This window comes from Polyodon spathula, chromosome 12, assembly GCF_017654505.1.
Source record: "Polyodon spathula isolate WHYD16114869_AA chromosome 12, ASM1765450v1, whole genome shotgun sequence".
Lineage (NCBI taxonomy): Eukaryota > Metazoa > Chordata > Actinopteri > Acipenseriformes > Polyodontidae > Polyodon > Polyodon spathula.
In genome coordinates this window covers 14,472,996-14,500,981 of record NC_054545.1, presented here as the reverse complement: position 1 = coordinate 14,500,981, position 27,986 = coordinate 14,472,996, and the positions used below count along the sequence as shown (strand labels likewise).

The window sequence follows — 27,986 nt, the reverse complement described above, 5'->3', positions numbered from 1 at the left end:
TATGTACATTGATTTTAATGTGGAATGCATAACATGACAACACATTTATTTACAGTGCGTTTTAAACTGGATAATATATACTGTATTTATAGAAAGACAGGAATATCTTTATATCATTTACACGAGAAAAATAAATAAAAGGAAAATAGTAGATCGAGATTAGTTCCCATGTTCAGATTCTGCATTGATGGAATGCTTGGCTTTCATTGAAGAGAATTTCAGATCTGTTAACCGGTACTTAAATACAGCCAGTAACTTATACCACCAACTCTTATGTGTACGGGTTGATTAATATGTCTTCTGGGCAAATTTTCATTATGTTAACCTCCTACATGAAGGTGCCATTTAAAAAGGTTACAGTCAGGTTAGGGAACCGAGAGTCACACAACAAAGGAAATCCATTTCGATGCAAAAAATATTTGCATTGACCTACGTTATATTGTGGACACATGTCCATGACCAATAGATTATATGTATTGACATTTTTTAGGTGGTTGGGGTGATGCACATTCATTGTTTGCCTTCAGAAACAAAAAAAAAAAAAAGGGAAAATTACCTAAGGTGCCACAAAATGCATGATTTAAATCAATTTACATAATTGTTTTTTTTTTTTTTAAATAGTTGTATTGATGTCAGGCTGGCCAATGATCTATATATGTAGGTTCATTTTTTGGCAGTTCAGTTACAGTTTTGTCCAGAAAGCTAGACAAATATTTTATCATAATATATACTACAGTCATTATTGGTCCACCTAACCCATTTTAAAACAAAATTATTCAATTCAATGCATTCAAAAAGCTCCATACTGGGCTGTTATGATTGGCCATCATCCAATTCCATTCCAATTTTATATGTGTTGTACTGAGAATCACCCCGAAAGGTATGTTGAAGTAGATTACACTGTCTCTTCAGAGATATATTACTATTAACTCCAGCTGATCAGTTAATACTTTCTTTAAAGTGAAAGTCCCTTATACTGAAGGCCTCACAGGCATTTGAAATAAAAATACAAGAAAATAATTCTTTGCAGTTTGTATTTTTTAAATCTTGTAGCTGTGAAAGCAGCAAAAATTTCTGCTTCATAGAACCTGACAGCAAAAGAGCACAGACATCGATACTAACCAAGTAAAGAGATGTGAATTAGATTAAGCGAGCCCTTTTCACCGTTCAGCTGAAAACTTTCTGAACACAACGGAAAGCACAGTTGGCTCAGCAAACCATGGCAGTTCAATGTAAAGAAGCTATCTGTGAAGTGGTATTTTACTAAAGAATTTACTTTCTGTTTTGCTTCTAGTGCAGGGATTCACCTTCTCTTCGCTTCAATATACTACAAAATGTATAAAAAAAATATCTATCATCATCATACATTTATAACAGAAACAAAAATCTGGAAAAAAAAATCTTTAAAACATCTGTCTTACATGCCACTATAAAAAATTGTGGACAAGAAATCAGTGTTTTTGGCATTTAAGTATAGATTTCAGTGCTTTTAAAAAAAATACAAGACTTAAAAAAAAAAAAATGAATTAAAAAAAAAAAAAACATGTCTAGGTATTTGAGCTTAAATTTTGAAATTTCTCTCTCAAGTTTTTCACCAAGCTTTGTTGGTTAATGTCAGTCTTTTTTGCTGCTGGTACAGAACCTCTTCTGTACTCAACATTTTGGTCATTTGAGAAGGCTGGCCTGTCTTGTTCTTTAGCCTTTCCTTTCATTGTCCCCTGGTCGGGCTTGTCACCGTCCTCTCTTTGCCGGTACTCTTCAGACTCCTGGTAGGCCTTGCACCTCTCAGTGACCGCCCTGATGGAGATCTTCTCCCTAGTGGTTGGAGATCGGATTTGCACAAAGCTGTCATCGTCCTCGAGGTCCTCCCCTGTCTCTACAACATCAACATCAATGTTCTGCTCCAGTACTTTCTCCATAACTATGACCTTTTGCTCACTGGGCAAGGTGGTCTCCCCAGAAACATAAAACATATTTTTTAAGTTGTCTTCATTTTTGAGGTTCTTAAAGCCATCCAAATGATGTCCGCTTATCCTCTGATCTAAGGAACCAGTCCTGCAGATCTGGGGATGGCTAAGGCCCTCTGCCTTGTCCGGCTGAAGAGCCTTGGAGGTCCGGTGTTCAGCGGTGCTGGTGGAAGCTGTTCTGCCGCGGACACCAAACTGAGTGTTCACTGTGGAGTTAAAATTTGAGCTTCTCCCTTCTGGAAATTCCAGCATCTTTTCAGGGACAGAACAGCTCCTGGCCACTGAAAGAAGCTTGGACTGCCCACTTCTGGTTTCTTTCTTGCCGTATTTGGACCTCAGCTCCTGGACGTCAGGCCAGTGAAAGCTCTCTGACTGAACAGGGCTGAGGGGGCTCTTGGAACAGGGTCTGCTTGGGGACAGAACTCTGGGACTCACAGAGGAGCCAGCAGTGTGGACAGGACTTGGGCACTGCTGTGCTGGAGACTTGTGCTGTGGTGATGGGCTTAGCTCTTGGAGAATTACTTTGTCGTACACAGGAAAGGACAGGGTCAGGTTTGGTTTTCCTGCAAAACAGTTAAATAGGTTACTCAGAAAACTTTCTGTAGTAACAGACTTTGGCAGTTATATGTAATGTATGAAAATGTCATTGCTAAGCCCGGTTATGTTTAAACCTATTTATGGTTATTAACAATACTGCCTGTGTTTTTTCAGACCTTGGAGGAAAACAAATGGATTATTAAGTTAGAGTCGCAAGGGGATTCCAGTCCTGGCTAAATTTTTCTTGGGCTTGTCATTCATGATGTCCTCAGAAGCCGATTAAACAAACACTGATGTTCACGAAAGAACCTGGCAACAATTATTTATAAATACAGGCCAGCGAGATATTGCAAATGATTGTGTTTTGACTCTATGCATGTTTACAACAAATGAACAATCAAAGCGCCAGGAGAGATTTAAAAATTATAATTTCTTTAAATCAAGGGAAGCACTTCAAAAGGTTAGGAACAACAAAGTATATCTTGCTTATTGAGGATCTAGCTACTTCAGATGTAGGGAAATTAGAAGCCTTCTCCTCTTGAATGCCCTGTTTGGAGCACTGACTTCTATATACACTTCCTCTTTGTTTAGGCTGATGCTACATGTACATTAAGGTGTTACAGACCACACTCTTATCGCAGTGGATTTTAAAACATATTGCACACTTCTATAATATGCAATTAAAATCTTTAAAATCAGCTGGGCAATACGTTTCTCTACATTTAATTGGGATCGTTCGTCAGGAAAAAAAAAACAAAATAAACATTCTCTAAGGATCGCAATGAATCCAGATCACGCTCCCTCCTGCAACAATTCTGGTTTTCTGTTCCTGCAATACACCACTCATTCCAGTCAGCGCACCAGCATTGTTGCAGAAGGGAGAAGGAACGGCATACACAGCAAAAAAAAAAAAAAAAAAAAAAAAAAAAAAAAAAAAAAGTGCCTGGCAAATGTTGAGTAAAAGTTGGGAAGAAACTAACCTATGCATAAAACAAATATAAAAACTATTAGGAAAATATTGAAAAAAAAATGGCTACAAAGGACAACACAGGATACAAAAGTACTATGTTTCTTGTAAACACCACATGGTGTAACACTTAGCAGGCTACACTATATACTGATAAAGGAAATACATTTTTTTTTTTTTGCTACTTTACTAATGTTACTTAGGACAAGCAGACAATTGATTCTGTGAGTGCTTCACCTGTGCACTGTACTAACCCTGTATTACTTCTTGTAACATTGTCTGTCAATGATCAAATGAAATATTCATTTATAAAAACGGTATAGGCTTCTTTAGGCTTTTACAGCATTCTGTTACATCTTTGAAACTATTTTAATATGGAATGTATATGGCTTGTACTAAACAAAATAAAGTGACTATTAAATCAGAAGCATAGATTTATCTAGAAAATTTTACTGTATGGGTATTTACCTCCTAAAAGACCACAAAACCTTAATAAGATATAGCAATGCAGCTTGCATAGCCTGTGATGCAGTCACGGCCCGCCCCCGAGGGCATAAAAGTACTGCGCTTACAGACCATGTTGCCAAGTCTGCTGCCAGCGGGTCCCTGCCTCTTATTATTGGAGGCAGAAACGCTGGTCTAAGTTAAGACCCCCCAGAAAATAATTTAGTGAAAACGGGCTTAAGACTCAGTCATAAAGTCAGCAAAAGCGACTTAAGCCCTTTTTTCGATCTTAGACTTAAGTAAGCTTTGTGAATACTGCCCCTGGAGTCTACAACTACATGAAAGCACCTTTTTATAAAACCCTCACTATTTTTTAAAGATTTTTTTCAGATGGTGACTATGTTTAATAATGTGTTCTCTTCAGGAAACTCGTTAATTCAATATAAATAAAGCAATACAAGACCTCCAAGCAATAACATTTTGCCTTTCTTTTTCATACACCAAAAGGACAAATAGGATTCTCAAAAATTGATTTAACATTGATTACCTTTACTTTCTTTCTCCATCTTCTCCTCCTGCACAGAGGATAGGTTCCTTTTCTTCAGCTGTCCTGCACCGTCCATGCCTCTCTGCTTCACCACAGGCTTAGCGGTCTTTGTTCTCTGACTGAAATGCCGGGCAAGCTGGAACACCTTACTCTTGACCTGTTCCATGTCTTGCATCTCGTTGTCAAAACAAGAACCCAAATGGATGATCCTCGGGGTGGGCACCCTCGAGGTCCTCACACCACTGCTCTCACTGTTTCCCTCACTTCCATACCAGCTAGGCTTTCCCCCGAAGAGCATTGTCCTTGGGGAGCCTTTGTCTGGTGATGAGTTCGAAGACTCCTCTGTGATGGTGCTCAGATCGTCGTCTTCGAGTATCATGAGGGGTTCGTTGTACTTTGGAGCAATACTGCCATTACTAACCTGCCCCTTTCTTGACAGGTGTGGGCTTGGTCTCCCTGAGGGATGCACTTCCTCTGGAATCTCTTTCCTTGAATGCTCCATATGAGTGCTATTGACTTCCTTTTCCATCTGCTGCCACACTTTAATCATCTCTGTTGATGGCTTAAATTCTTCATCCGTTACAGGATTCTGGAAATGATTTTCAGCACTCAATGACCCGGTTTCACTACGTTGAGGGCTACTGGATTCCTCAAGTTTTGGAGCTATGGGCTCAGGCCCACTGTTCTTACCCATAGCCGGAAGATCAAACACGGTCCACGAAGCTGGTCTGCTGTTAACCGTACAAGCAGAGCCACCAATTCTGTTCCTCACAACCTCCTCAGGGGCAAATTTGTCCTTGGGTATGTTGTTGAATCTGCAAACAGAGTTCCTAACGAGTCCCGGTGGGATATAGGTCAAGCTTTCCCTCCTCTTGATGCTGAAGCTGACATCCTGGTGTTCTGCGTGATCGTAATAACTCTTAATCTTGTCAATGAGGAGCCTGTCTTGCTTGGATAAAGTGGAGTCCCTTCGTCTGTAAGGTGGCGTTCTTTCCAGCTCGAAAAGATTATCTGAGTTTGGAGACAATACTGAAGTGGACTCCTGAGTACTGTTGGCTTGAAGAGCTGTGGCTTCTCGAGAGGTTAAGATCCCTGGAGCTTCTGACGACGTGCTGGAGTGTTTTTGGGCCTTTTCTATAGCGTCTAGGCTCAGGATACTGCTGCTTCTGCTGGTCAGTCTTGGAGAAGGGCAGCTCAGGGACCTGCCGTCCTCCATTATCAAACTGTCCCGTCTGGAGAGATTGTTCAAGAAACGCTCTGCAATCACACTGGCCTGATCCAGCACGGACGTTGGGAGGATGCCCTGAGGCTCACACTCTGTCGTTGGTTCTTCCTCCTCTTCGTCTTCGGAAGACTCTCCGCTGCTCAGTGTCTTCGGTTCTTCTGCTGTGTCAGCCGAGACAGACTCCAGGGCTGTTTCCTGCCTTTCCTCTGTTTGGTCATCTTCGGGTTCTGGATGCTGAGTGGCTTCCGGAGCATCAGGAGGCCGTCCATCAATGATTACAGGCTCAGAGTCTGAAGAATGCTCTTCTGAACGCCTGTCTTCACTCTCAGAATGAATCTCTTCATTGAATATCTGCTCCACCTCTTCTGCAGCCTAAGGAACAAAAAAAAAAAAAAAAAAAAAAAAAGAGAGAAGATCAGTGCCAAAAAGCTTGCACGGTTCTAAATATTTTAACATCAGTTCCTGTTAATGTGAAAAAAATATTACTCCAGGGGTTATAGCTATTAAAACAAATTCCCTAAGTCTTACCTGTCATGTACAGAGCCAGTGGAAGTGCTCAAAACGTGAGACTTATGGAAATCGATCACCCCCCCCCCCCAAAAAAAAAAGTATTCTTAGTTGAACAATTTATCACTTCTGTTTGTGTATGAGAAATACCATCCATAAACACCAAACACATTACATTTGGCCAAAGCACAGATATTATGTACTTATCATGGCACTATCAGAGTGATTGGCCAAACAATTTAGTACTGCAGTAAAAACAAAACAAACATAAAAAACTTATGACAACACAATAAGAAATGTACCTGTTCTATTAAATAACCACCTTCCACACTCCTTTTCTGCACCTCTTTCCCAGAAGATTGGCTATTCTGTCTCTGGAACCCATTTTCTTCAATAAGGTCATGCCCTTCTCCATTCTAAAAAATGAAAGGAGTACGCCTTTGAGAAACTGGGTGTGCTTTCTTTCAATATATCCAAACCGTGAACAGAAGGGGCACTTTTCCTGCGCATCTAAAATTCTTTAGGCAGTTTTCCATGTTATTTCAAACCAAAGTGCCTCCCCACACACACACACACCATAACAAACCTTGCAATTCCAACATAGCTTCCATACACTGCTTTGCCAATTCATGTGTTATACATAGGGCTTCTGATTTTCGGTTTTAACTGATAAAACACCCGATACAAATAAATAAATAAATAAATAAAAATCAGTGGATAGCCAATAAACATCGGAAAACCCCTTAAAAACTGGAAATGGTTAATCTATTCACGTTGATTTTTACTCTTTTCACAAAAAAAAAAAAAAAAAAAAAAACTACTACAAAAATAGTAATAAATATATTTCTCTGTGCTGCTGGGCAATGTCCCGCCTTTCTGACTTGTATCCATCATTAATTCGTTCTGAATACTTTAAAGCCGCCCCATACATTTCTATTGAAGATTTAAATCGAGATTACAATCGGGATGGAGGCTTGTTAGCGGGATTTAAAGCGATATTACATTTAAGATACAGAGAACTTAAAACAGAATTGTGGCGAAATGTATAAAAATGACTCCACACAAAAAACCCCGGAAGAATATGCCCGTGACCATAGGGATTTCGTTGTGGAAGACAGCAAAGGAAAGAAGGTACAACTTAAGGTGTGCAGGTACTGTCGAGTTACTATACATATTCTGACACACAAAACAAACGCTCAAGCATTTTGGAAAGTAACTGAAAACACTAATTGCATACAGTACATCAAAAACGAAAACTCGAAAAACAAAATAAGTAAAACTCAAAAAACAAAGCCCTACTTATCCATCAGCCCAAGTTCTCCTGATACAAAGTATCTGAATCATACTGCATGCTATTTATGCACACTGGGTTGCATTATGAGTTTTAAGCCTTGTGTTTCATCACAATTGCAACTGGCATTCCTTCCTCATTGGTATGAAGTGACAAGAGACTTAATTTCCTGCATGTTTCTGATTTCTCCGCTGACTAGGTGAGGTTCACACAATAACTGCTGCCAACTACTGAAAATCGGAAACAAACTGGGTTACACATCCCACTGAACATCTGACTATTGCAAACCGTTGATGGAGTATGCAGTAAATTTTATATATATATATATATATATATATATATATCACTTGTAACATATAACATTATATATCTTTTTTATACACTTCCCCAAACACTGTTTCACAAATACCAGATGGGTTGAGTTTCATGGTGTGTATGGTCTTCAGCACTACCGAAATAGCCTTTCAGTTACCGTAATCTTTTAAATACAACACCCATTTAAAAAAGGGGTAAATTGTGTGCGTTATATACATCCTTCTATTAATCACTATGGTATCTTTGATGGCGTATGATACATGCGTATCTTACAAGCTGCTGCTACCCACCAGACGCATTGCAACAAGCGAAACTGCAGCGATGAGACAAAATAAATAGAACCTATACTTTTGATAAGTATCTTTCACACCACAGACGACAAAAAATAAATTGCGATTTGTCATGCGACAACTATGGCACTGACCAATCAGAGAACAGCTTCAATGCACGTGATACAGCAGGGTGAAGCAGTATTCAAAATGAGAGAGGAAACAATAATACTTGCCGTGGAAAAATATCCAGAGCTTTATGGAGAGAGATCATCCCAATTATAAAAGATACTAATTTGAAAAATAATATAAGGGCATTCATTTTGAAAGGACTGTATAAGCCAGGTATGTATGATTTATTGCCATACAGGTTAAAACACTGTCAGGAGAAGGCACTTATAATTACTACATTATGCCAATGAATATGTACCAGTCTTGATAATAGTTTTGTCAATAGCAATTTTATAGATCTGGCAGTTGGAAAATTTGCTGCATCGCCTCTGTCGCTACTGGTGTGTATGGTCATGTTGCTCTGAAAATATCTTGTAACCCAATGAAAAATCGCGTCGTGTCTGGTGTGTGGCAGCCTTAACTGAAAACAGATCATCCAAGCTAATTATACACAGGGTGCATGTTAAATGAAAATAATTACAGTACCTCTTTCAGCTGTTATTCTCAACACTAACAAACTGACACTACTTGATTTAAATATACAAAAAGAAATCCTGTCTTAACTCTCGTAAAGTATCCTATAACATTTTTAAACGTTTTTTTATTAAGTAAGTTGTATGTTTTTATCATGCTTATTTCACATAGTATTACATGAGATTTGTTTATTGGTTTGTTTATCAGGTATCATCAAAGTAAATGATACCACATCTGCAAAGCCCACTTCAATATGTGAATTTTTGCATTGTGCCGCACAAGCTTTATTAAAAAGCTGGATTTCCAGTTTTTATTTTACAAAGTGTATCTCTCTGAGGGTGTACTTTTTTCTTGTTCCTTATCTCATCTGTAAAAGCTTGAACCATTAAATACAAATCAAATTCCCAAAGCAAACGTTAACATGATTACTTAAGAATTAAATGCAAGCTCATAATAGGGTGACCACCGTTTTCTCCTCGTGAAATAAAGAACTGGTCATTATAACACAAGTGGATACAAACAAAAATGACTTCTTGTACTATGCGGTTAATATGGATAACCGCTCCTAAAGCTTTCAAGGAGTCCATCCATGCTCATAGTACTGACACTGCATGTTTTATGTCTGGTGGAGACAAACATCAGTAAGGTACCTGACAACCTGATCCAAATGCTAATCATTTCGCAATTGATGGTTCATAATACAGTCTTTCAATATTTTCATAAGCAAAGAATATCCCCTTGCAATGGGGAAATGGGCAGTCACCCAAATCGCCCCAAAAAAAACAAAAAAAACCCCAGCTCCTGCAAGATAATGTTAGCAACAGTTGTTATTTTCCAGGTTAGTTCCATGCATCATTTTTGATAAAAAAAAAATAATGAAAAAAATAGACTCATGCTTCTTCAAAACATTTCCATGCAAACTTCCATTAGCTTCTGCAATCTCAGCCAGTTGAAGGTTAGCTGGTTAAAACCGCATAGAGCGCAAGCTGGGGCGAATGCTTGGCGAGGGGAAATAAAAAAGAGAAAGAACCTGTTGGCGACAGAGAGCCTCACCGTTGTGAACCGAGCGGAAAGCAAAGCCCTGGCCCTATAGTGCCAGCAGGAGATGGCCGCCAGCATTGAGCTGGCAAAGTCTGCTACCTGGTCGTCCCCCATCAGTATCTCATCTTCCTCATCCTCTCCCTCCTCAGCCCTGAAAGCTGGGAGCTCGGCCCCTTGACTAGGAACCTCACTGTCACTAGGGTTGAGCCGCTCAAGGGATTCCTTACTGAGGCCAAGCTCTTCATAGTCTGCTTCCTCCTCATCCTCCTCCATACTAGGCCTTTCAGCCTCAGAATCGCCTAGCCTTGAAGCCAGGGTTCCGACACTGGCTCCGGCCTGTAGGGAGCCACTGTCAGCCAGAAGCGCCCCTTCACTGTCTGCGTGCTGTATGAAGTCACAAACATTTCTTGTTGTTATTTAAGGTTGCCTCAGAAAGGGTTTGAGACTTTAACAACAGATCATTTGAATGAATAACTTGGAGTACATAATTCCAAAAATGTTACCTGCTCCAGTAGCATGTCTAACTAAAACCTTGTACTGTAAATCGGAGATAGAATGACTTCACACATACTACAGCAAAATCTAGCATCGGAGAATCCATAGCCATTTGGTCATATTAAACACCATATTTACTTCATAAAAACAGTGGCAAGTGCCAGTGGGATAACAGAAAATGTTTGTGAACAAACAATGAAAAAGCAAAAGGAAATGACTGGGTTTGTGTTTTGAAGAATTCCTGCGGATATATGTGATACATGCGTGATCAAGCAGTGTCTAAACTCTTTGGCTCATTTCCTTCTGCCAACAGGTAAACAGTACCTTAAGATAAAAATACATTTCATCAAAAAAACAGTAAACCATGAAGAAAAATGAATAGTATTTTATGTACAAACATCGCTGGAATTGGAAGAGATACTATTTTAAATCTAAGCCCATACCCTTGATGACACAATAAGCAAATATGTTGTGTGATCCTGAATAGTTTCATCTCTGTACTGTCAAAATGATCTTAAAACAAACCACAGCACTGTTCTTACCTTGAGAATCGCTGTCCATGTGAAAAATGCAATGGCACATAGGGTAAAGGAAAACAAAATTGTTAGTCTACAAATGCAACTGAATCAAATATTTAAAAAAAAAAATAATCAAAATGATGATATAGCTAATTTTCCATGCCTATTAAAATCAATATACAGCGGTTGGACCAGAAAATATAAATCATTTGCCTTTTCTTATGCAAACCCAGTCCATGCCTTTGTTCTGTATTATCGAAAAGCTGCATCTCCCCGTTGCAAGTGAGTTTCAGTAATGGCGGGTAACTGATAAAGGCAAGGGTTTCTCGCTCTCTTTTTTTTTTGTAACGTCCTTCTATAGTTAAGGACCATTAAATTGTTGTGAAAAAGGTGTGTGGCCAAAGTTGAAAAGAAGCACTGAAGATGCCCTTTTACCACAAGTCACAGAGACAGTCAACATGTTGAGGAAACAAAGGGGTTTATAGTTATTGAATGAGATGTCTAAAACATCTTTCTCTATGCTTTTACTGCACCACCCCGGAAAATGAAAATGGCTTCCTAATTAAGTTTGCTGCCAAAACGTTTAATATAACAAAAAAAAAAAAAAAAAAAAAAAAAATTACCAACAGAACAGAAAGCTTGCTTTTCACTTCCCTTTAAAATTAGAATTGATAAAATGAGAAATCTACTGATCTTCAGCCAAAACAAATGTGACGTCTCTAGAGGCAATACATCACAGGGACTGTTAATAATGCAACAGCCGCTCTGTTGTAAAAGATACCCATGTTTGATCTTGTTAAGAGGCCGACAATTCAGAGGCTGTCTATCGGATGTTACTCTTTGAAGGGTGCGTGACTGGGAGCTCAAAATAGTGGTTTATATGAAAACACCAATACAGCACACTACAAAGCTAGGTATTTAAAGACTAATTGTAGAGCATGAGCTGTGAGAAATGTTCTAAATGGCAAGCTGACCCCCTGTGGCCACAAGCAGAATGTCAATACTGGACATTAATCACAATCAGATTTAAGAAACAGGTTTAAGCAACTTTGTAAACTGAGAATTCAGCTAAATCTTACCTTTGGTGTTCTTCATAATCTGTTTAGCTGGTTCTAAAGAGAAACAAAAAAACACAGGTGTTTAAAGTTAAGTAATTTACATCACCACACAAGTCTGTACATTTGCACAGTAATATTGCAGTTTACCATGGATATACTGTACATTAACATGGTTTGCCATGTTTTTTTTTTTTTTTTTTTTTTTTTAATATGCTTTACTATATCCCCCCTGGGCTTTACAAAGATCATTCACTCCCATAATCTTCTCACTTCCCCCCTCCTTAACCCTCCACCCCCTCTAGCTCAGCTGACAACTTTGCCTCCTCCTCCAAAAATCACTGACATCTGCAAACTCTTCAATACCTCACCTCCTTCCCCACCCACCCCATCCTCTGCAACCCCTACTAATATATCTGGCTTCTTGCCCCTCTCAAACTCTGATCTTTGATTCTTGCTCCAGTGCCACACACCCAGCAAGTGTTCTCTGGACCTGCTCCCCACTCACCTTTTCCAGGTAGCTGCCCCTGCTCTACTCCCTTTCATTTCCTCTCTTCTCAACACCTCTCTACCCTCTTGCTCCTTCCCCTCTGCTTTCAAAAACAGGCCTGCATCACCCCAATCTTAAAAAAACCCTCCCTTGATCTCTCATCCCTCCAGAACTACCACCCTGTCTCCCTTCTCCCTTTCCTCTCTAAAACCGTCGCATGAGTGGTACATTGCCAGCTCTTTGCTTTCCTGTCAAAACATTCTCTGCTTGACCCCCTCCAATCTAGTTTTCGCCTAGCACACTCCACTGAAACTGCTCTTCTCTCAGTCACTAATTCTACTCTCTGACCGTGCCGCCTCCCTCTGCTCTGTCCTAATTCTCCTCAACCTCTCTGCTGCCTTTGAAACAGTTGACCACTCTATTCTCTTGTCCTCCCTCCATGACCTGAGATTGATTCTGGCATGGCTCAGCCTCTGCCTCATGCTCTCTTTCTACAGGTGTCACCGAAGGCAGTCCTGGGACCCCTCCTGTTTTCTCTCTACATTCACTCCCTGGGTCCCCTCATCTCCTCCCATGACTTCTCATATCATTTGTACGCTGATGATGCCCAGAGCTTCCTCTCCTTTCCCCCCTTCTGACCCCCACATCTTCTCCCAAATCTCTACCCGTCTCCTGGATGCACTCATCATCTTAAACTCAACTTCTCCAAATCAGTCCTCCTTTTCTTCCCACTCACTTCCTCCCCATCTCTCTCTCTCTATTCCTCTTGAATCCACCACCCTCTCTCCCTCCTCATCCACCAAGAACCTCTGTGTCACCCTCGACCCCTCTCTCTCAGTACCTCTAGCATGCTCCTGTCGCTTTTTCCTCAGCAATATAAACAGAATTCACCCCTTCCTCACCAGCTACTACAAGCAACTCCTAGTTAAGGCCCTGGTAATGTCCCAGCATGACTACTGCAACTCCCTTGTGGCAAGCCTCCCTGCTTCCGCTAACCGTCCGCTGCAGCTCATCCAAAATTCAGCTGCTCGCCTTGTGTTTTCCCTTCCTCATTTCTCCCAAGCTACTCCACTGCTCCGCTCCCTACATTGGCTCATTACTGCTGCTCACATCCAACTCAAAACTCTTGTTCTTGCCTATCGCTGTCTCAACCTTTCTGCCCCCTCCAACCTCCAGACTATTAATTCTCCTTACACCCGCTCCTGCCCCCTCTGTCACTGGAAAATTAGCTGTAACCCCCCCTCATAACTCTTGACCATACTGGACATCTGGCATCCAGTTGTATCAGTACTTGCACCACCTTGTACTTGCACTTAACTATGCTGTATTCTGTAGCTTGTACTTGATTTTACTCTTAAAGGTAACTGTATTCATGTTTTTTGCAATTGCTCTTATTTGAAGTCGTTCTTATCCATTTATTGTACTTATTTCTTGCTGTTAATGAATTGACTTTTTTTTTTTTTAAACTGCTCTTAGTTGTAATAGCTCTCAAACGTAATTTACTGTATTTTTATTTTCTCTCACTTAGTACTGATTTTATTGTATTTTATAACTGCTCTTCTCTATAATGTGAGATGTTGTATTGTGATACTTTGTAACAACTGTAAGTTGCCTGGATAAGGGTGTCTGCCAAGAAACTAAATAATAATAATAATAATAATAATAATAATGCTCTACCATACTTTTACTATGCTTTATTATATTTTGCTATGCTTTTTAGCTATGGTAAACTAAAGGGCAGAGGCACTAACTATTGACTCAAAAAGTAGGAAATTCAGTAGGGAGAGAAAAAAAAAACTATTATTTTCGTGTGTTAATATGGTGCAGTTTATCTAGAATAAAAACAAAACAAAACATGAAGGCAGACCTGACTGCAATAGTGGAGAAGTGTCTATCATTGTCATTACCTCCTTCCCTACTACGCTATGTGAATTGTACTAAATCAAACTATTCTTTATGGAAATTAGTTCATATAAGCATGTGTAATCTGCAGATAGCCTAACACTGAATGACATTCTTTAAAAATAAAATGCAAACGCATTTTGATGAAATAGGATATGTGTTGGGATCCAAATGTCAAATTATGATCCCTTCAGTTTGGTGTTAAGGCGAGTCCATTTTAATAATTCATGCCATGCTAATGGCTAATATTTCTACTTGGGATCCAGTCTTACACCATATACTCCAACCTGGACCTTGTACACCCTTGTTCAGGCCTTACACAGAATTCATGCCTTGTGACTGAGTGTGAAATTGCATATCCCACACTACCCTGAGATCCTAGCAGACCCTTATTATCCCACACCGTGGATGAGTGGAAGTGGTTACACCTATGCTGGTACAGCCATATGTTACACTTCACACATTTCTGCATATATCTGGAGAATTGGGTATCCAAGTGCTTAAATTAGTTTCCCCTCAGTAGGACGAGCCTTGATGAGCCAAATGGCCATTTCTCGTTCCCTAACTTTTTTTAATGCTCTTATGAAACTTAGTATTAGCATTATTTGCCGTAAATTTTTGAAAATATCAGATTCTGGGGATATAGGGACGTGTGTTTGTCTATACATCAGTCCATCTATACAGTATTCTGCTCTTACATTTCCATATAAACCTTTAGATGTGCTTATCAGATTCGGGTTGAAAATGTCAATGCTAATTCCTGTTCTATACTATTCTGTTATACTTTGGAGATAGATCTCTCTCTTTCTCTCATCAACTTTTTCATCCCAGCGATTGCTGTAATTTACAGCTCTGGCAGGGGATTATGTTACTGACAAATGGGCCTCTGTCTCGAATGGTGCTTTGCAGGTAAAGTGAGCACACCAATGAAAAGCATTGCTCACCAGACAGCCGTCGGCCCTGTCTCCCCCCGTCTGTGAAGTCATCAGCCGCATGACTCGACAGGCTTTTCTTAAGCCTTTCCGGGCTGTATTTGTATTTGTATGGGTCTGGGAGCAGAAGAGGGGTGTTAAATTGTTAAAGGAGTCTGACCATATGACAAGCCAGAATGAAAACAAAACAAAAAAAACACAGTAACATTTTACTGCCTGACAGAGAGGCCTACACATTCAAACGAAACTATGAAATAATTATTGTTGTTGTTAATTAATCTCAAATTTAGATGAAGCGTGTTTAATGGGGGCTTACAGCTTCTATACAGTTTTTTGAAACAGACAAGTGAAGGGGTTTGATCATTCATTGGCAGCTGAACTGGGAATTATCCTAGTTGTAATACTGTCCAAAATGTCAAAAAATTGCTTCCGTGGTTATTCATGTTTATTCGCCTTCCCAAGAAAATATATTTGAACTGTATGTGGGTTACTAAAAACAAAATGAAAATTTTATTCAAATTAAAAACACTTACAGATGGAGTCCATTTCCAAGATGGCTTCCTTGGCCTAAAAACAAAAGCAGAAAATGCAATACTCTGATGACTTTCAGCGTATAAACTGATTTTATAATAACTGATAACCCAGTTATTTAAATATATACGTAAAACAAAATCATATATATATATATATGCGCTCCCTGTATTGTAAGTGCATTTATGGCAAACATATCTGTTTTAAGTTAATGAAAAGTCCGGTCTGGTACAAACCTTCTGTGGAATGATAGCATGATGGTTTTCCAGAATGAGTCTCTTGATATGATGGGCCCACAGTCTCTTCTCTTCAACCGTTCTGGCCTGAAAAACAAAGAACTGGTCACTGAAGTTATCTCTGGGATAAAATAAATGCGGTACCCCATCAAACAAACTGTTAAGAAAAGGAAACACTTTTCTGTACAGTGGACTGGGTGTTACTTATGCATTAGTTTCCTCTGCATGAAATCGTTCTGTGAGAGTCATTTTTTTAAAATCTGGATACCAAAGAACAAACAATGTACAGGGTCATTATTGCCACAAAATACATGTCAACAAATATTTGTTTGAGTAGTTGCCTCGTCACTACCGTACCTAACTCAGTGGTTTGCAGCCACAAAACTGATAGCTGTAACAGTGAAGGGTTCCAAGGCCCACGTGGATAAAAAAAGCAGCCTTTTGAAATGAGATTAAGGCTAAATATTTGTGAGGATTGCCTGAAGTGGGACTGATGAGATTTTCATCTTAATTTATGATTGTTTCTGATTTTCGGTTTTAACTGATAAAAACTGATACAACAACAACAAAATGAAATCAGTGTATATCCAATAAACACCGGAAAAACACTGGAAATTGTTACTCAAATGTAAGTTGACTTGATCCCTTTCCTCATGAGAAAATAAAAACTCACCTACACAATAAACAAACAAAAAAACACTTTCCAGTGCATTTCTATTGGAGTATTATGACACACTTACAAGATTTAAAAACGAGATTAAAAGAAACTGAGGATTGTTCTTGCTCACGAGATTTAAAGCTATATTCCAGTTTGATGGGGAGTATCTGCACGGCCCTAGAATTTAAAATAAAATTGCAAATTGTGACGAAATTGAAAAAAATACACAAAACCCCTGAAGAATTTGCCCGTTGCCATTAGAATTTCATTGTGGAATACAGCAAAGAAAAGACGGTAAAATTGAAGTGTGCAGGTACTGTCGAGAGTCTATACATATTATACAGCTAAAAATAAGCACCAAAAATTGAAATAAAAATAAAAAACAGAAGCCCTATCTATGATGCATCTCAGTGTTTTTCCGCTTATCATATATATTTTCATACCTGACAGTTAAATGCAGTGCTCTGTGCTTACCTGGACAGTGTGAGGCTGTTTGGGGTGTTTGTAGTGTGTGACGCTGAAAGTCAGCGAGTCTCTTGTGCTTTCTATCAACATCAAGGTGGAGCACTGCAATAAAAAAAGTTCAGAACCGTTAAATACATCACATTGACATTCCTTCTTTAGAAGACACTAGCAATTGCATTCAGCAATGTCTGGTACATTAAAGAAGCATGTGTAATGGGTCACTATGAGATGTGATATTTTGTCCTTCAGTTTATTTCGTGCAGTCCATCACCATGTTTCAAAATTCATTTTATTCTCACTGGAATTCACACTAGACTCCACCACCCTCCTTCCCCCACATACTGGACAATATCTACCGAAGGTTCATGATCCTCAAACTGCTCCAGTACCGACGGCCCATTTGAGTTTACCGTGATGAAGGTTTTGTAGACGTAGTGCTCCCCTCGTTTCTTGGTGATGAGCAGCATCTTGTCGAAGAGGAACAGGGTGCGCTCGTTCTTGGCGCGTTGGAGCCGGAAGGTTCCCTCGAGAACAAGCTCTCCGTACGTGGTCAGGTCAGGGCCCTTCCAGTTGAGCAGCAGCGACTGGACCTCCTGCAGAGAGACACAGAACAGCTTCACCGTATTACCAAGAGACGGACCAGAATGCTTAGGTTGGCACTTTGAGAGTGAAGTTCTACAGTCTACTCTATTGCAGATTAAAAATTCAACAAAGCTGTTTATATATTTGCAAGAGAAGTACGCAATTGATATCCATCTAATCTTAGTTTAGTGGGCTTAATATTTTTTTTTTTTTATTAGCTGTTTTTATTGACTATTAGAAACCTCTGAATTGTTATCCCCAAATTGTAATGTGAACGGCACTACCGAATGGTGGTTGACTGCAGAACTTCCAGAGCACAGCATTTAAAAAAGCACATAAACCTGTAAATTGGGGAAATAATTAAAATAAAGCCACCGTTTACAGTTTCTAATGGCAATAAATCCCTGGCATTATCTTGGTAGTTGACCTTATTTGACAGTCAAATACTACAGTAATGCCCTCTAATCAGGGTTCTATTGCTTAAACACATTTATAAATATAAGGTACTTATACATATTTTCAAATGTGAACCAAATTGGTTTGTGTGAATGATGATATCCATATGGTTTGCACTGAGTAGTTAAGTTAGGGATGACTTTGAATGCTTGCATTAGTGTGTAGTGGTATCTTTGTATTCAGACCACATAGACTGAACCTATCTGTTCTGTAGTATCCCGCAGATTACAAATAACTTTAAAACATGAGGGAAAACATCAGCGAACTCATTATTTTTATACTTGGCCTTTAGTGGCCAGTTAACACATTTATTGCAAAGTTAGATCACAAAGGCTCTTTCAGTCAAGGCTTTGAAGTTAAAGCGGGTGTCATGTTGTGCTTTTGTAACCAGGAGATTTGCAGATCTTTCTCTTTCCAGGTATTTGATATCAGCATGCAGGCTTGAGGGAAAAAAAAAAATAAAATCTATAGAAATAAAACTAGAGGCCTCAGAACAGCTTGAAATGAAAGTTTGTAGCTTGCTGAAATATTTATGCCTCAATTAACCACAGAAGCTGTAACTTTTATGCCACATCAACTTGGTACAAGTTAGTTTATATTGCTGTCAGTGCATTCTGCTTGAAACACAATACATCTACCAGTTGCTCTGCGGATGCAATCTGTATTATGAAGCTAGTACAGTAGTTTTCCTTACTTTCACCCTTCAGCATAACAGTACTGTAGTGAGTTTCCCCCAAGCAAATGACATCAGCATACACACACACTTAACCAACATACAACTGACTTATTAGGGGAGCCAAAAAAGCAATACAAACACAACACCATATCACTTCTCAGTGTATTTATTTGGTGAAAAATGGCCAAATACCTCAAGGTCAATTCCTGTCCAAGTCCCTTAGCTGCTGACTAATTTTGGACCTGCTTGGAAATATCTGGAATGGATAAGCCAGGAGGTGGAAACCACACATTAGCACCTTCCTTGGCATTTGGAAGCACTGCACATAATAAACTCCAATGAAGACGAGCGTTTCTGGTACATGTTGTGGTCAGAGAGGCACAACCGGGCAGAGAGCTCTCACCTGCAGCCTCACAGCATGCTCGTGCTTCCTCTTCATGTCGTTGATATACCAGGCTACCCCGGTCATGGTGTCAATCGCCTCTTCCACCACTTCATAGCCAAGCTCCTGTGGGTCAAAATGCTTGGCAATTTCCTGCAGTGAAGTAACAATGAGAAATGCTGGGTTGAACACAAGAAATAATGCTGGAAAGACAAGCCTACGTTTGGCCCATAATGCTTGTTTGTTGCTAGCACATAGTTTCCCTTTTCGAATGGAATGCCACAGAGCAGAACTTTTGTTCCATAGAACAAGGTTGTTGGTTGGTTGTGACAGCTAAACAGGTTGGAATGCAGACTAACAATTCAGTCCTCGTAGTTTTGGTTCTCATTTGAACACCACTGTGTAACTAAGCTATTGATCTTGACTCTCTCGGTCAGTGCTGGTCAGTCTGTGTGGAGTGCTGGATTACCTGGAGCAGCAAGTGGTATTTTAGGATCCTCTGGACGGGTTTGAGCAGATAGGACCCCAGTGGGAGGGAGCGCTTCAGTGATGCCTGTCTCTCTCGAAAAAACTTGGCAAGAAACTTGTCCCTCATGCAGTCTGTCAAGGCAGCAACAGAGCTGCAGGAAAATAAAGGAATTTAAATAACATTTCTTTCACTTAAAAATACATTCATTTTCACATTACATGACCCTTAAGTTACATTTTCAAAACAACATACAGGTCTAACAACACCATGGATAGAATCTATTTGCTGGCACCAAACACAGAGCAGTTTCGCACTACTAAAATTGCCCTTTAAAAAAATGATATACCGGTATGTTAATTATATAATTAAAAAGCCGTGACCCTGCATTGACTACAGCCATCCTGTAAACTAGATGCTACGGATTTTGACCCCATCCCCGATTGTTCACTTTTGCTTATACACTGAAAATTCAATAAATAATCACCTACTGTCCTATGCAATTAAAAATGGCAATTCAAAAGTATATTGATTCAGACCTCACAGTAAAAGAGCTTTTGTCTCAAGAGCATGTTTGACCCAATGCCTTGAATATCAGATTCAGACAGACTTTTAGTGTCTCTTAGGGGTCTATTAAACTCAAAGACAGTGGATCTAAATATCACCATCTTTTAAATCAATAATAGGGGAGGCCATTAACAATAGCAACATTTCTAACAGTGTGTGTGACAGTGTATTTACTGTATTTAAAAAGTAAATCAAATGATAGGTTGGTTCATAATTTAATATTTGGATCCACCAGAGATTAAATACGATAGCAGGTATACTATATTACATTAAATTAAGGATTAGCCCCACTGTTTAATGATCCTTATTTGACTATTTATAACACAAGACACAGCATACTGTAAGGCCCAAGCTAGTTTTCACCCAGCTCAAGGACAGAGCAGCAAGAATATTATATTTGTAAAGCCATTAAAAGGGTAGATTTTGGCTAAAATCGTACTTGTCCTAGTGTTGACTCTGCGATGGTTGGTACCAGGTAATTACAAAGCCATATTTCTCTAACCACTTGAGGCTATGATTCATCATTAAGTACTGTGCACTTATTATTAGAACAAAAGCAACTGTCAATGGCTCTTGATTAAAATCAAACCTTAAGTAAAAAGGGTCTTTGCTTTTGTTAACAACATGAAATAGTAATTCTATAGCTTAAGTTTAAAATAAATAAAATATATTTTTATTTATATATACACACACACACACACACACACACACACACACACACACATATATATATATATATTATATATATATATATATATATATATATATATATATATATATATTCACCAGTAGGTGGCAACAAGAGACAGTTCTTGAGACTAGCCAAATCTCAATTCTTATACATAAGAACAGGACCAAATGAAAGGCTAATAAAAGAAACAAAAATAAATAAATAAATACATTTTAAAAAAAAATAACTGTATACAACAATGAGATGAGTTCTGGATTTGTTATTTGCAAATGGTTATATGCACCTGGCAATTTTAAAGTCAGGTCACAAAACATCCCTGCAAACATAATACACAACCAGACCCTGAAAGAATTCCACAGTGTTTAAGGTTAGCAACCTGTAATTGAATTCAGTATGAAATGTTGAATACGCTTGACTGTAACTAGGTGCACTTTAATATACAGGAAATGGGATTCTATGTTATGCATGCACAACTGGAAATGGAAAATCTTTACATGAAAACAGTAAACATACTATGTAGACTTACTTGGGGTAGTTGGTACAGTACTGAGTGTAGATATCAAAATAATCACTCTAAAAACAAACAAACAAAACATTAACATTTTCCAGTATGTGTAAGAACTTTTAAAAAACTAAAACTATAACATAGACTTACAGTTTCAGTATAACAGTCCATATCAATGATAGCATACAGTACAGGTGGTATACAGTTTACAGAATAGCTGTTTTAAATGATGCCTTTTTGCTTATGGGTTGGGATGAATGCAGTGTTGACTAAGCTTTCAAACTACTGTAGCTGTGAAGTGGAAAGGATACAGTACATTAAGGACATACAGACACAGATACGCATTGAATCAGCTAAGATATACAGGATTTTCATGAGATGATATTAGTTGCAACTTTCCCATCTTTCACTCATCCCTGTGCTACCTCATGAGCTTGAGCTTGTATGACACTGTTTAGCCCCACCTCTAACTCTTATTTGGTAGAACTATTATCAAACCAAGTTGCCCATTTGTCACTATGTACAATTTATATTTTTATAGAAAGCCTAGTAAAACTCACCTTCTCTACAAAGCATTGGGCAATAGCCACAGGGTCGTTTTCACACATGTCCAGAGCTTGCAAAAGTTCACTTAAAAAAAAAAAAAAAAACTTTAACACACACTTAATTACTATGGAATGCTGCATAAAGTATATTTAGGGCTTCTGTTTTTCAGTGTTTATTCCTTTTTTTCAGAGTTTACTGCATTTTTTGAAAATGTGTTGATGAACAAATCAGCTTTTAAAATCAGGGCTTTTAAAAAAAAATTGTATGCTGTCCAAATAGTGACGTGACCGGTTCATGGTATTGCCCAAAAGTAACTCTTCTGGAGTTTTGATGTATTGAAAGATCTGGAGACGTTCTCAGATCCAGTAACAGCACAGAAAGGAATCACAGTGCAAGCTGTCCTTCTCTTGCAACAAAATACAGTGAACTTCACCATCAAATGTTAAGTGCTCTTTTCTTCCCTTATTAAAACACATAATTATTTCCAGGTCTGACAGCTGGTTGCCAAATTTAAATTAACTGGAATTCATTTTTATCGCTAACAAAGTCATTATAAGTGCTCAAATGGGAAATAAGCCAACAAAAGCAGTGGAGTTTGATGAAGAGCTGCTATCCAGCCACTATTTAAATTTTTATATGAAAGGCTCAAGTGAATACAGTAAGAAAATCACTCAAAATGGCCTGTAAATTACTTACAACAAAGATGGTTTTACAAGCAGCTGTCCCCTACACAGACCCCGCCCCTTTACAAGTTTTAATAAGTCAAGGCAGCAGCTATTTTTAAAGCTGGCTTTTGAAGTCACTGTATTTGGCTTTTCAAAACACACTGCTTTGTTTGTTCCAGGCTGACCAACTGAACATAAATGTCCATGAAATGGGAAACGTCAAATGACATGCGTATGCAGAGAAGAAAGTCACAGAATGAGTTTAGAAAACAAACCACAGCAACATAAAAACCATGTCACTGGAGAGTATGAACATGCACTAGAGGGCTGAAACAAGAACACTCTTGCACTCGTTTGCTTACCGTGTTGAACCAAAAAAAAAAAAAAAAATCACCACTCAACCATGTATGCAATGCAACCAGATAGGCACTCCTATAAGTGGCGTGCTGTTCAGGAAGGCGGCAACATTGCTGTACCAACAAACATATCCAGACAAAGGTGAGACGCATTTGAGAGCAAGTACAGGCTTTTTTTTTTTTTTTTTTTTTTTTTTTTTTACTAGGAACGTTTTAGTTTGAAACAAAGCACAGTTTTTTTTTTCCAAGCCAAAAGAGCCTGAATGACTGAGCAAGTTGTGTGAATGCATTTTGTTTGAAAACACACACTACGTTAACCCTGGTTGTCCTGGACGTTTAAATCTGTGTTTTTGCTACAGTTCTGATTTCAATGATAAGTTAAAATTTAGTCTTTTTCCATTTATAGTACCGTTTTACAAACTTTAGAACCGTAACAATAGGAGTATTGCATTACTGTGCTGTATTCCTTGTTTTATTTGCCAGATTAAGGCTGTAGACAGCAGGTGTAAACATTTATTAAAACCACTGAATACTCAGTTACAGACATTTCAGACTTAAACAACCTCCATTCCCAAAGTGTTCGGAACTCCAAGGTTTTACTGTACAGTTAGGGTTACTGATTTTTGGTTTTAACCGATAAAACACCACCGATACAAAAAAAAAAAAAAAAAAAAAGAAAAAAATCGGTGGATAGCCAATAAACACCCTGGAAAAACTGTGGAAATGGTTAATCAATTCACGTTGACTTTACCCTTTTCCCATTAAAAAATAAAACCTACTACAAAAATAATAATAAACACATTTACCAGTGCTGCTGGGCATTGTCCCGCCTTACTAACTTGCAACTATCATTGATTCGTTCTGAGTACTTTAAACCTGCCCCATCTACTGAGTGACAGTACATTCCTAAATTTCTATTGGAGACTTTGCAAGATTTAAAACGAGATTCCAATCAGGATGAAGGCTTGTTAGCGGGATTTAAAACTGTATTACAGTTAAGATATGCAGGATTTAAAATAGAATTGTGGTGAAATACACAAAAATACCTACATACAAAAACCCCAGAAGAATGTGCTCGACACCATAGGGATTTCGTTGTGGAAGACAGCAAAGGAAAGAAGGGACAACTGTGCAAGTACTGTCGAGTTACTACTGTACATATTTTGACAGAAAACAAAAAACAAAAACAACGCTCAAGCATTTTGGAAAGTAACCAAAAACACCAAATTTCATACAGTATGTCAAAAAGCCCCAGAAAAAAATGATTTACATAAAACTCGAAAATAGCTAAAAAATAAGCACCAAAAATACTAATAATAAAACCCAAAAAACAGAAGCCCTATGGATAATGGATAAAGTCGACAGTATGTGTTGGAAACAGGTTACTGCTGCAAAGGTAGCATTTTAATGGGATTCCACTGCTGGATACAAATTATAAATAAGTGAAAAAAATGTGTGCTTGGCCTTCTTCACTTAAATGACCACTGTCAATAGACCCACATCTCAGTATTACTATTGATCAATCCCCAGGGCAACTTTTACTTTTCTTTCATTACAGCCATTTAAAAAAAAAACCCTAATGAAACCAGACAAGGACACAAACTGTGTCTGAGCCAAGAACCCAACCTAATGAAGAGTCCAGATCATTTAATATAACATGTTTTAATTCAGGCAGACAAAGGAGCCACAAGGTTATTGAAAGGCTAATAATTTTAAATATCCCAAATCAGGGAGACCGCTAACCAATGCTGGGAATCCTAAGCACTAACTACAGGACATGTGAGTGAGGACACACAAAGCTAGTTTTCTCAGTTTGAAAAATAGGTTATTATAAAAAGTACTACCACTAATGCAATAAACCAATAAAATAAAAAAAAAAAAAAAATGTTTTTTTCTAATTCCTTGCAAGCAACCCCTGCCTACCCTGATAACACAGGAATGTTGCCTTTCTAAATACTTACAGAACAATATGCTCTTGGGTGCACAGTTGCAGTACACATGTCCCATCTGCATCTTAGTATGCAATTCCTAAAGACATCTAACTGAACATCACTGGATTGACACAGCCGCCAGGCTGCAGTTGAAAAAACAACATCCAGAGATTGACTGCTGAATGGCTTACCCAGCCCTGCTTGACACTGCTTTGCCAGCGCACTGCTCAAGTTAGATAAACGAGTGCCTAATCCGTACCCGAGGTCACTGGGTTTAACTTTCATCCAGCCTTGAGAATATACAAAGAAAATGTGCCAAAAAATCTGCAGCCAAATCTTCTAGCTACATCTGCAGAGAAAGCATTTGCATGCTATTCATAAAGAGGTGTGTTATGTTTCTTATCAGTCTTGGCACAGGATAGGAGTTTGTAAGCAGGGACTAAACTAAGGCTATGTGTCTATAAGATTTTTTGGTGAATATCAGATCGAAAGGATGAGAGGTCTGATGGTTAAAGAAAAGGACTTGTAACAAGGAGATCCAAGGTGACTTACAGAGACTAGGGTGTGTGAGCTATGCATCAGAGTCACTTACAACAACGTCTCACCCGAAAGACAGCACAAGGAGGTTAAGTGAATTGCTCAGGGTCACGCAGCGAGTCAGTGAGTGCGAGCCGGGATTTGAACCAGGGACCTCCTGGTTACAATCCCTTTTCTTTAACCACTGGACCACACAGCATTTCAATTTGAAAAGAAAAGGGCTTGTAATCAGGATGTCCCTGGTTCAAATCACGGCTAAGCCACGCTTCGTCTTTTGGGTGAGACATTGTTGTAAGTGACTCTGCAGCTGATGCACAGTTCATACACCCTAGTCTCTGTAAGTCTCCTTGGATAAATGCATCTGCTAAATAAACAAATAATGAGATGTAAAACTGAGGTCCTGTTGCAAGTGACTGCAGCAGGAGTTGTGATGCATAGTTCACCCCCTAGTCTAAGTAACTTTAGGTAAAAGAATCTGCTAAATGACTAATTCATCATCATCATCATCATCATCATCATCATCATCATCATCATCATCATCATCATCATCATCATAATAATAATAATAATAATAATAATAATAATAATAACAACCACCACACTACAGGAAGTAAAATGAGTATGTGCAAAAGATCAGTATGAATGACATGACTGAAACGACGGTTCATTTCAACCAGACACCACCTGCAATGGATCTGTACTACAGAATCACAGAATACAGCTGCGTACCAGATATGAAAGATACTACGTCCAAGCATAGTCTGTACTGTGTATTAAAATGTATTACATACTAAAGAAAAGGTCAGAGGATACATAGTCCTGGACAACACCAGTAATGGTAGATGTTTAATTATTGTAAAAACCCTTGTGTGTGCTTGTTTAAAAGAAGAAAAAAACAACACCACCACCACCACCAACACCTGGCTACAGATTCTGAATCCCACACACCATTTTTGTTTTGTTGTCCTTGTGCAGGACCTTTTCCTGCCACACAGTAAACCTGGTGTCTGCTTACCTGTTAAAGCCGTAGATATCCTCAATGTTTCCAAAGAGAGCACAGACTTGTTCAGGTCGGATAGACAGCTCTGGAGTGTCAATGATATGGGCCAGGTAATCCTATGAATAAATAATACAAATATTATTATTATTATTTTTATTTAGCTGGCTGATGCCTTTATCCAATACGGCTGGAACTATTATTTCTGTAAACAGATTTTGACTTCAAAAGGCAGGAATTCAGATTCATCTGGATGATATACTGCATACAAATTCTGCCTTATTAATGCTCACAATCAAGCTACAGGCACAGTGAGCTGAACTACACTGACCTTATGATTGTGACCATCAAGGTATCAGGCAACTGAGCTAGTGGTGGCTGGTTCAGGAGGGAGGCAGCCACTGTAACATTGTGCACACAAATACACATTTTTCTTTCTGAAAGCTGAAGTTATAGGAAGGCTAATAATACAGCCCAGTATGGAAAAAAATACCACACACACACACTAACAATGGGTTGGTGTAACACAATCTTCAGCTCATGACTCAGAAACCTGGGAGCGAGTTTTCTCTTGCACTAACTTTCTGGACTGAAATGTTTTGAATGGGTTCCTCAACTTTTGTTTCAAAAAAGGAATAAGAACGCAGCAGTTATTTAATCTGAACAAATGGTGCAAAACTGCGTCCGGCAGAGCGGTCAGGTGAGATTTCCATCAGGACGTTCAAACTGCACCTGCTTGTGCCAAAATTAATATTGTTTCTCAAGAGCACAGGGAACGTGCCTGTAACTAGACACTAAAATACGTGCACAATTTGCTTCCTCACTGGGAACGGCGCGGACCATGGATCTATTCACAATCTGGACCAAATCATAAAACACTGCTTGCTTTGCTCCTTACAGATTTACTAGTTTTATTTGCTTCATCCACATGCTAGTGGAACCGGATCCTTAAACTGAATGGTTTCTTCAACAGTGTGACTATTTAGTAAATAAAATATAATTTGATGCAGCCCCCCTTACTATGGGTTAATATGTTGTGTATAGGGTTAAAAAAAACACTATTTTACACTATTAAAACACAGAGGTACTAAAAAACTAAATTCAAAATGACAAATGTTTCACATAGAAGTCAATGTCTTCAATGTCTTTTTTTAAATTAAGACATTGAAAAAGACTTTGACGGAATGTTTGTCATTCGATTTTCTATTGGTATTTCTAAAATTTAGCACCAGTTATGGGTGATATTATTAAACATAGCTCAGTTTGTTCTTTGGCATGTAGGAGAAGGGAGAAGCTGATCCCCCCCCCCCCAGTCAAAACATTACAGGCTATGATTGTTCTTATAATACTTGGAGATTTTTTCCTTATTATTCTATACATACATTTCAGGTTTGGGGAATTATTAAGAATGAGTGGATCATAATCCCTTACTTGTGAAAAAACTGCTCTATCGATTACATGTGTAATAGTACAGTGGCTTGCCTGTTTAAATCAATAAATCCTCAAATTTCAGGACAATTGTGGCTTGTAATGCTCCTAGCCGGTATGTTAACCCACTACTGTATAATAAATCCTTCTGGGCAGGCTGCTGG

The 27,986-nt window shown here is 38.6% G+C and overlaps 1 protein-coding gene across 7 annotated transcripts in view; it reads right to left on the bottom strand.

Annotated features, from left to right (window-relative positions):
• The window catches only part of LOC121323854 (pleckstrin homology domain-containing family G member 3-like), a 97,821-nt gene continuing 69,835 nt past the window's right edge, over positions 1-27,986 (bottom strand). For 5 of the 7 annotated variants that reach the window (XM_041265137.1, XM_041265136.1, XM_041265139.1 and 2 more), the window contains 16 exons: positions 26,413-26,513; positions 21,923-21,992; positions 21,384-21,430; positions 19,603-19,753; positions 19,155-19,286; positions 17,448-17,630; positions 17,047-17,139; positions 15,915-16,001; positions 15,681-15,714; positions 15,160-15,264; positions 11,848-11,880; positions 10,793-10,803; positions 9,855-10,139; positions 6,497-6,610; positions 4,463-6,059; positions 1-2,530 (listed from right to left, as the gene is read on the bottom strand). In XM_041265137.1, the coding sequence (XP_041121071.1) occupies positions 1,548-2,530; positions 4,463-6,059; positions 6,497-6,610; positions 9,855-10,139; positions 10,793-10,803; positions 11,848-11,880; positions 15,160-15,264; positions 15,681-15,714; positions 15,915-16,001; positions 17,047-17,139; positions 17,448-17,630; positions 19,155-19,286; positions 19,603-19,753; positions 21,384-21,430; positions 21,923-21,992; positions 26,413-26,513 (4,026 nt within the window). In that variant the 3' untranslated portion in view covers positions 1-1,547. Of the gene's footprint in view, positions 2,531-4,462; positions 6,060-6,496; positions 6,611-9,854; positions 10,140-10,792; positions 10,804-11,847; positions 11,881-15,159; positions 15,265-15,680; positions 15,715-15,914; positions 16,002-17,046; positions 17,140-17,447; positions 17,631-19,154; positions 19,287-19,602; positions 19,754-20,952; positions 21,019-21,383; positions 21,431-21,922; positions 21,993-26,412; positions 26,514-27,986 lie in introns of those variants that run through there. The other 2 variants (XM_041265140.1, XM_041265141.1) reach the window with 2 other exon arrangements.